We start from the raw sequence: 9,819 nt of genomic DNA on the forward strand, positions 1-9,819 counted from the left end.
ACCCAACAGGCCTGATAGGTCAAGATCGCTGGCCAACAGTAGACATACATGGTGACTTAGAAAAAGATTCAAGTTAATTGAGCATATATGAAATGCAAGCTGATGGAGACAAACGGGGGCCCTGTGGTCAGCAAGCATGTATTTAAGACCTTGACAAGCGTGGTGGCTCACGCCTGTAATCCCAGCACTTTCGAGGCCAGCCTGGTCTACAGAGTGAGTTCCAAGACAGCCAGGGCCACACAGAGAAGCCCTATCTTGAAAAACCAAAAAAAAGAAAAAAAAAAAAGACCTTGACAAGTCCTGGGGAAAACATTGCCAGTCAGACAGGACACCAGAGCCGCAAGAGGAGCGTTTACTTACCTAAGGTTCCACAGCAAGTCAATGACACCTCAGAACCCAGGGCTGTTCCACAGCTGGACTGGGAAGGGGACTCTCTGCCTCACTGTATGATAGCAGTGTACAGCTTCCTTCTAGCCCCAGCCCCAGTCCCAACCCTCACTCACCCGGCACCGTATCCAGGAGGGAGTTGAGTAACACCGTCCCAGCATGGTAGAGCACAGGGCAGATCTGGGGGACCAGGCCAGAGTCAGGGATTCTCAGAACCAGGCCACCCCTAGTCTGCTCCCCAGGCCCACCACCGCCCACACCTGCTGGTTGAGGAGGAACCGCATCCCAGAAGTGATGAACGTGGAGAAAAAGTTATAAATCCTCCTGCAAGGAGAGGAGAGCCTGGGTTAGCCCGGCCCCGACCACCAGCCAGGCCCAGGAGAAATAGCAGTGCCCAAAAGAAACGGACACAACAGGAGCTCCTTGGTTCCAGACAGCTCCTCAATAGACTTCTCCAGGAGCCAAGCCCCAGCCCCTGACCCTCAAGGTCCCCTCCCCTGCCATCTGCCTCACATCCTCAAGCCTCTCCGAGACGCCCACATCTATTTTATATACTCTTGCGATGTCCTCCCCAGTATTTCTGCCTTCTCTGGCCTCCTGACTGGGCATGTGCCTCCTCTTCCAGGCAGGCTTCTCAGATCACCCTCCATCTAAATCTCGCCACCCTGAAGGCTACTGCTACCTTGGTCCCACTTCTCGGTCCTCATGACAACTGTCTTAGTTCCTCTAGCTGAGCTCTGAATGCCTTCTAAATCCTCAGGGCCCGGGTTAAGCTACACTTGCTGAACAAACAAAATCTGAGTGTGCAAACACGGGATGACGAATCTACCAGGCTTTCGCCTTACACAACCGGTGCCAAGGATCCAGGATCCACCATGTTGGGTTTTTTTTTTTGTTATTATAATTCAGAATGCAAGCAAGCCGAGCCTGTGAGTTTCAGGGTGTTTTGGGTTTGGTTTGACAGTTTCTCGCTCTATAAGCCTGACTGACCTAGAATTCATGACCTAGTCCAGGCTGACCTGGAGCTCACATAGAGCCCCCTGTCTGCCTCCTCAGTGTTGGAGTTTTAAAGGTGTGCCCTTCCATGCCTGCCTCAAGTTTTATTTTCTAAACTCAAGTACTGAGGAAAGAGCTCAGGGCCTCATGCGTACCTGACAGGCTCTACCACAGCGCCAGCTCCAGCGGTGGACACACCCATGCTAACACTAGACATTGCTCATAGGCCAGGGACTGTCTAAATATTCTATATCCAACAACACAGGGCTCACAAGGATTTGCTAAAACAGACTTCATTCTCTGAGGCTCTGAGTGCCTGTGACTTGCCCAGGTTCACACAGCCCGGGTGCAGCAGAACTAGGGTTTGGGGGGGGCGTTCAGTGGGACTCCCAAACTTACACTTTCTTTTCTGCCCCCAGGAAATTGGACCGTGAGGCTCCAAAAGCGTGTCCTGGGGCTGGGACTCACCTGAAGGTTCCCCCGAAGGCCATGTTCATTTTAGACACAGAGGCCTCGCAGGAGACATTGGACACTTTAATCCGACCTGTTGGATCCTGGGAGAGCTGCAGACCTGTTCGGATGGACACGCCCTCGGCCGAGGCATTGATGTAGCCCCCATCATAGCTGAGAAAGGAGGGGTTCACGTTCACCCCAGTGGAGGAGTGAGGTTTCTTTCTTTCTTTTTTTTTTTTTTTGTTTGTTTTTTTCGAGACAGGGTTTCTCTGTGTAGCCCTGGCTGTCCTGGAACTCACTCTGTAGACCAGGCTGGCCTCGAACTCAGAGATCCGCCTGCCTCTGCCTCCCAGAGTGCTGGGATTACAGGTGTGCGCCACCACCGCCCGGCAGGAGTGAGGTTTCTACCCCTCTCTTTACCCTGTAGGACATGATACCTTATTTTTTCAAGTGTGCACAAAATGTTTGTGATCATATCTACCCATTGCCCCCTCATGCTCCTATAAGACTGAACCCTTCTTCCCGACATAACCCACCCTGACTTTTAGTTTTGTTCTGTTTTTTAACAATCCAAGGAGTCTAATTAGCTTTCTTTGCATAAGCATGGGTGTGAAGTTAAGAAACAGAGAACAGGCAAAGTACCAGCGTCTACAGTGCTTTAGAAACATGACTCCCGCCGGGCAGTGGTGGTGCACGCCTGTAATCCCAGCACTCTGGGAGGCAGGGGCAGGTGGATTTCTGAGTTCGAGATCAACCTGGTCTACAGAGTGAGTTCCAGGACAGCAGGGCTATACAGAGAAACCCTGTTTCAAAAAAAAAGAAAAAAGAAAAAAGAAAAAAGAAAAAAAAAACCAAATCCAAAAAACAAAAAACAAAAAACAAAAAAAACAAAAAAACAAAAAAAAAAGAAAGAAAGAAAGAAAAATGACTCCCTGCTCCCTCACAGCCTAGAGCACCTCAGCTAGGGATGGAGCCTTGTAAGCCCTCCTGAAACCTCTTCTTGATCTTTGCCAGACAGTCTTCCAAACCCTCCTCCTGAATGGCGAAACTGAAACCTGGGAAGGCCAAAGGACTTCACCAGCCCCACCCCTGAGGGTGCAGGGGTCCTCACAAGAACCAGTAGAGTAGCTGTCTCCGGAAGTGCAGCCCCAAGGATGCGTTGGAGATGTTCAGCAGCAGGTCCTGGTCCGGCTGGAAGTGGAGCTCCGAGGATATTAGCTGCAGCTGAGTGACCTTCACGCTGCAGAGGGCAGGGGTCAGGGGTCAGAGTGGGGGCCAAGGGGAACCGGCTCACCCAGCCACGGGGACCCATCCCTCCTCTTCTAAACGCAAGCTGGGCAATCTAGGTGGGTGGGACGGAGTTGTCCCTTGCCCCTCAAGAGCCAACCTGGATTGGGTAACTCAAGAGATTTGCTCTCTGAACCCAGGAGTTAATATTGCCTTCCTTATTTATTATTTTAATGTATTTAATATTTAAAAGACGGGGGATTGCTGGGCACGGTGGTACACACATGCATTTAGCCCCAACGCTCAGGAGGCAGAGGTAGCCAGCCTCCTGATTTCTGGGTGAGTTCCAAGACAGCCAGCCCTACACAGAGGAAACCCTGTCTCAAAACAAAACAAGATAAAAGACAGGGAGTGTCCATTTGTTAATCAGACTGATCTTGAATTTGTGAGCCCAAGTGATCCTTTTGATCCTTTTACAGGAATTACACATATGTTTATATTTTACACACATAAATAGAATTTATATTTTAAATTCTAAAATTTTAAAAATTTAAGAATCTGGGTATAGTTTCGTGTGTGTGTGTGTGTGTGTGTGTGTGTATACACACACACAAAGATAGATACACAGATAGATAGATAGATAGATAGATAGATAGATAGATAGATAGATAGATAGAGATAGAGATGACTTTAATCCTAGTACTCAGGAGGCAGAAGCCGACCAGTCTCTGGGTTGAAGGCCAGCCTGGTTTACTAAATGAATTCTGGCCAGCCAAGGCTACATAATAAGATCCTGTCTCAAGAATAAACAAATAGGGGCTGGAGAGATGGCTCAGTGGTTAAGAACACTGGCTGCTCTTCAAAAGCACCCTGGTTCAATTCCCAACCCCCACAAGGCACCTCACAACTATCTGTAACTATAATTATAAGGGGATCCGACACCCTCACACAAACATACATGCAGATAAAACACCAATACCCATACATTCAAATTAAATAAATTTTTTTTCAGTTTTTCGTTGTGTGTGTGTGTGTGTGTGGTTTTTTTGGGGGGGGGCGGGGAGGTGGTGGATTTGGGTTTTTTTTTTTCGAGACAGGGTTTCTCTGTATAGCCCTGGCTGTCCTGGAACTCACTCTGTAGACCAGGCTGGCCTCGAACTCAGAAATCCACCGCCTCTGCCTCTCAAGTGCTAGGATTAAAGGCATGTTGCCACCAACGCCCAGCCTAAATAAAATCTTAAAAATAAGTAAAAACTCTATAGTCTTGCTGGCACCCAGTGCTCTACCCACACTGTGATTGCTAGACCTGCTTTCGTCGTTTTTGGTTTTTGTTTTGTTTTGGTTGTTTTGTTTTAAAGCCCAGTTTGGCCTTTAACTTGCGATCCTGTTCCAGACTCCCCTGAATGCCGGATCCCAGGCGTGGGCCAGGCTCAGCTTTCCACCTGGTTCTTTGACTTTGTCTCCATCACTTTAACTCAGCCCAAGGCACACCTCGCCTATCTCTCCCATCCTAGGCCTCCCCCGTTCTGGCGCCACCCTATGGCTAGACTCCACTCTCACCCACAGGTAAATTCTTCCAGTGTACCACCGCGGTGTTCTTTGATCCACATTTCAATTCCACTGGTTCTTTTTCCCCTTTCTTGGGCCCGCCTACCTCCAATCTTCTAACCTAGTAGCCTCACGGGTTTCCTAGGGTCCTACCTCATTTAATTGGCCACGCCCAGACCCGCCCAGTATGGGAGTTGTCCCAGGTCGTCCCACCACCTTTGAGACCTCGCCCCCAGGCCCTACTTACTCCGAGATGTTGTAGTAGAAGTGGCCCTTAGCGCCATGCAAGTCTGGGATGGTGATGGTCTCCAACTCTTGTTCCAGAAAGCGCAGCCCCTCCTGCTTCACTGAGAAACCACGGAGACACTCAGGTCCCGCGCCTGCGGCCAGGACACCGCACCCGGTCCACGGCTCCCGCCGCGCGCCTTACCCAGCTCCAGAGCCGCGGAGGTGACCCGGATCTTGCAGCCCGGGAGCTCGGCGTGGGCACCTGCGAGGAGCGCTAGGAAGAGGGCCTGGAGCAGGGCCATGGCGACCAAGCCTAGGGGCAGGGTGGGGTCAGGTCGCAGGTGTCATCTGGGCTGCTCAAAACCACTCTTTGGACGTGCAACTAGAACCGGGTGCTGGCCCGGACCGTTACTCCCCATAAAACTGTTTGGGACACTCAGAACTAATCATCTTGTCTGTTTGCCTGATGCAAAGCCGAGGATCCGAAGCACGATAAGACTTGCGTTCTGCCTCCAAAGGATTTGGGGCTCGGTTCCCCCCGTGAAACTGACGCGTGACGAGTTTGGATCTCAAGAGGATGAGCTCCCCCCATCCCGCCCCCACCACTTTCCCTTTCTCTTCAGAGGAGGGCGTGTGCTGGCTTGTACGTTGGTATGGCGACGACCACAAGCGCATTCCTACGGAGTGGCTTGAGGTCTCCCAGGCCGCGCGCCGGGATGGCTCCTCTGAGCGCTGTCGCCTGGGTCCCCCGGCTCCCCCAGCTCCTAAGACTCAGTTTTAAGGCATTCGATCTGGTGTCCCATCCCAGCGCCCTCCTTCGTCCACTCTCCTCCCCGCCTGGGTTTAGTGAGCCACGCGGCTCAGGAGGGTCTGGGGATGCCATGGGGACGCGCCCCAACTCACTTAGTAGCGCGGTCACGTGGGGCGACAGGCAGAGCCGGGGATCCGGGCGGCGGGGTCTGGCGGGTAGCGCGGGTCCAGCAGCCTTTATAAGTCTGGGCCTCCGACCCCCCTCCTCGCCGCTGTTCTCCCCTCCTCCCCGGGGGCTGGGAGGGGACGGGGCGGGACGCTGGCAGTCAGGAGGGTGGAGGGGCAGTACCGAGCCTGTGACAAGCCTGGCTGCTGTCTGGACAAGTGGGGGACTCGCTCCTGAAAGAGCGAGAAAAGTGTAGAAAGCGGCTTGCCCGGCCACTGCGGTCGAAGTCCGATCACACAGCTTTTCCTGCACGCTCTTTCAGCAAACTCCTTCACGTGGCTGCGGAGCCTCAGTTTCCTCATCCAGCGCAGAGTGCCTCCTTATGGGACCTCTCACTCGGCTTCCATGCTAGTCCAGCGGAAGCCGATGCCCAAGCCTAATTTCCCTTTTTTTTCCTCTCACAACCATCTCCCACAGACTTTGTTATGAGGCCCCAACCTACTTGAGGATTTTATTTTATTTTATATTTATTTATTTATTTATTTATTTATTTATTTATTTATTTATTTATTTATTTTTGGTTTTTTGGATTTGGGTTTTTCGAGACAGGGTTTCTCTATAGCCCTGGCTGTCCTGGAACTCACTCTGTAGACCAGGATGGCCTCGAACTCAGAAATCCTCCTGCCTCTGCCTCCCAAGTGCTGGGATTACAGGCATGCGCCACCACTGCCCTACTACTTGAGGATTTTAGAGCCCTAGGGACCTTCTTCCCCTGTTGGAGAAGCAATCATTCCAGAGAGAAGTTTGGCTTTCCTAGGGGACTCTGAATTCTTCAGTGAAGCATTGGGGCTGGCTGCTCTGCACAGAGATTTCCCCCCCCCCCATCCCACGCACCGCCCGCCCAGTTTCGAGCATCACTGGAGAAAACCAGACAGTAGACGCTAGCTATCTTCTCGTAGCCATGCAGGCGAAATAGAAAGGGGAAACTGATAAAGATGTTTACTGAGCATATACTTACCACTCAACACTCAGCCAGCTCAGCTTAACCAATAGTCTTGTTTAGTTCTGGACCTTCCCAGATTCAGAACTGCGCACGGAATCCACTCAGTCCCAGGCGAACCTTCAGAATGGCTAATCACTCTAGATCTGGTTTTACCTTCTTATAGTCTGTGAGGCTGGCTCTCTTAAGAAATTCTCTCTGGCAGGAAACTGGAGGTTGAGACAATTCTGTGACTGTTACTGGAGAATTCAAGGATTGCTCCTAAACAGTGCGAGGTAGGGTTGGTAGCCCAGGAAGATAGCTAGACTCTTCTCTCTGAGGGACCAGAGAGACATCCTAGGATGTCAGCCTTAGGACTCTTATTAGCTCAGGGGATTTTCCCCTTCTAAAACTTACCTAAAGTTTTACCTAAACATTAAAGGTGTTTGGGGGGGAAAGGGGGCCTGGAGAGATGGCTCAGCAGTTAAGAGCACTGACTGCTCTTCCAAAGGTCCTGAGTTCAATTAAATTCTATTTTTTTAAGATTTATTTATTTATTATGTTTAAGTACACTGTAGCTGTCTTCAGACACCCCAGAAGAGGATGTCAGATTTCATTATGGATGGTTGTGAACTACCATATGGTTGCTGGGATTTGAACTCAGGACCTTTGGAAGAGCAGACAGTGCTCTTAAGAGCTGAGCCATCTCACCAGTCCAGGTCCTGAGTTCAAATCCCAGCAACCACATGGTGGCTCACAACCATCCATAATGAGATCTGATGCCCTCTTTTGGGGTGTCTGCAGACAGCTACTGTGTACTTACATATGATGAAGGTTTGGGGGAAGGAGTGGGGTTTTCTTTTTCTTTGTGTGTGGAGGGGAACAGGTCCTCATGTAGCCCAGGCTGGCCCTGAATTCTCTATGCAACTAAGGATGGTCTTAAACTTTGGTTTCTCCTGCCTCTATCGTCAGAGGACTGGGATTACAGATGCACACAGCATCACTCCTGGTCTGTCTGGTGCTGGGATACTGCGCACAGGACCTTGTGCATGCTAGGCACTCTACCAAGTGAGCTACATCCCCAGGCTTAGTGTAAGGTTATTGTAAATGAAGATGGCTCCACTCAAGTGCTGTGTATATTCTCTGCCATATCCTTATCAATACTTAAAAATACATATAAAATATTATATGATAGATATTATGTATAATATATTATCTATGTTTTCTTTCTTTTTTACATCCTGACCACAGTTCCCCCTCCTTCCTCTCCTCCCAGCCCCTCCCCCATCTTCCCTCTGCCCACTCCCTATCCACTCCTCCATTTCCCTTCAGAAAGGGGCAGGCCTCCCAGGGAGAGTCTTCAACCATATCAGGTTGCAGTAAGACTAGGTACTTGTATTGAGGCTCTAGGAGGCTAACCAGTAGAAGGAAAAGGTCCCTAAAGCAGGCACAAGAGTCAGAGGCAGCCCTGCTCCCACTGTTAGGAGTCCCACAAGAAGGCCAAGCTACACAACCACAGCACCCACAGCACGGATGCGGAGGACCCAGGTCAGCGTCATTCGGCTCCCTGTCGTCCGCGCAGTCTCTTCTCTGTGAGCCCCTATGCGCACAGGCTGATTGATTTGATTCTGTGGGTTTTCTTGTGGTGTCCTCGACTTTTCTGGCTCCTACAATCCTTTCTCTCCTCTTCCATAGGACTTCCCCATGCTCCACCTAATGTCCGACTGTGGGTCTCTGCAGTGGGAAGTAGTTATTAATAAGTCCGCCCCGCCAGGCCTTCGCACCAAGTCACGGCGGGTCCAGCTCAGGGCAACTCTCACGGTCGCCACTGAACCAATCTTTCAATTTGCTCTCACAGCATCCCAGCTGTGTTTCCTCTCCTCCATAGACTCTGTAAACCGTGGGAGTCCCACGCTTGTGGCCAGCACCCACTCCTTCCGAGTATCCGGTAAAGCGTAACTCTTGCCGGGCGTGGTGGCACACTCCTGTAATCCCAGCACTCGGGAGGCAGAGGCAGGTGGATTTCTGAGTTCGAGGCTAGCCTGGTCTCCAGAGAGAGTTCCAGGACAGCCAGGACTACACAGAGAAACCCTGTCTCAAAAAACAAAAACAAAAAAAAAAAAAAAAAAAAAAAAAAAAAAAAAAAAAAAAAAAAAAAAGCGTAACTCTTAAACTTGAATAGTTAACCAAATATATTTATGTATAAGAAACTCCCAATTTCATAATGCCAGTTTACAATGATAAAGTCTTATCCCGATATTTCTAACCTCTCCAAAACACTAGAAGTAAGTCTGAAGCCATCTGGATATCTACATCACTTTCTCCACTCGGCTCGTGCGGACCTCTCCTCCCTCCCCTCCCCCCACCCCCCACCCCCCCACCCCACCCCCACCCCCGCCTCTCCGTCCCTCACTTCTCTTAGCCCCTCCTCCTCTCTCCTCCAATCACTGGCCTCTCACTGCCTCAATGTGAATGGATAGGAAATGGGTCTCTGTAACAGTTTCCATCGGTTGCTGAAGCGTCTCTGATAGACACCAGTCTATGAGTAGAGCAGAGCCTCAATAGGAAGCCTTTCTTCTGTGTCCCCAGGCTATCTGGTTCCCGGCCCTCCAGGCGTTGTTACGTTGATACGGGTGGAAAGCTGGGCCAGTCTTTGGCTGGCCACTCCTACAATTTCTGTGCTACCTTTACCCCAGAACATCTTGTAGGCAGGACAAACTGTAGGCCAAAGGTTTTGTAGCTGAGTTGGTGTCCCAGTCCCTCCACTGGAAGCCTTGCCTGGTTCCAGGAGACGGCCCGTTCAAGTCTCACGTCCCCCACTGCCAGGAGTCTTAGTCACTCTCATAGATTCCTGGGAGTTTACATTGCACTAGGTTTCTAACTTGTTCCAGAGATGCCCCGCCCGCAATCCAGTTCTCCCAACGTGCTGCTTCGACCTGATCCCTCCGGTTCCCGTACCCGCCCCCTACCCAGACACTCCCGCCCAGATACACCCACCCCCAAGGTCTATTCTATGTCCTTATCATGGGGAGATCCATGTGTTCCCTCCCCCGCCCCTCCTTCTTAGTTTGTCTGGGTCTGTGGA

At 50.8% G+C, this 9,819-nt stretch overlaps 1 protein-coding gene across 1 annotated transcript in view; it reads right to left on the reverse strand.

Annotated features, from left to right (window-relative positions):
• Positions 1-6,153, reverse strand: part of Pltp (phospholipid transfer protein) — a 19,625-nt gene extending 13,472 nt beyond the window's left edge. Inside the window, exons 1-7 of the mRNA XM_052184260.1 lie at positions 5,743-6,153; positions 5,042-5,152; positions 4,859-4,958; positions 2,948-3,076; positions 1,852-2,007; positions 648-711; positions 504-567 (exon numbers count right to left, since the gene is read on the reverse strand). Of these exons, the coding sequence (XP_052040220.1) occupies positions 504-567; positions 648-711; positions 1,852-2,007; positions 2,948-3,076; positions 4,859-4,958; positions 5,042-5,141 (613 nt within the window). The 5' untranslated portion in view covers positions 5,142-5,152; positions 5,743-6,153. The remainder of the gene's footprint in view (positions 1-503; positions 568-647; positions 712-1,851; positions 2,008-2,947; positions 3,077-4,858; positions 4,959-5,041; positions 5,153-5,742) is intronic.
• Between the last annotated feature and the right edge of the window lie 3,666 nt (positions 6,154-9,819).

The sequence above is a fragment of the Apodemus sylvaticus genome, chromosome 5 (genome assembly GCF_947179515.1).
Source record: "Apodemus sylvaticus chromosome 5, mApoSyl1.1, whole genome shotgun sequence".
Classification (NCBI taxonomy): Eukaryota; Metazoa; Chordata; class Mammalia; order Rodentia; family Muridae; genus Apodemus; species Apodemus sylvaticus.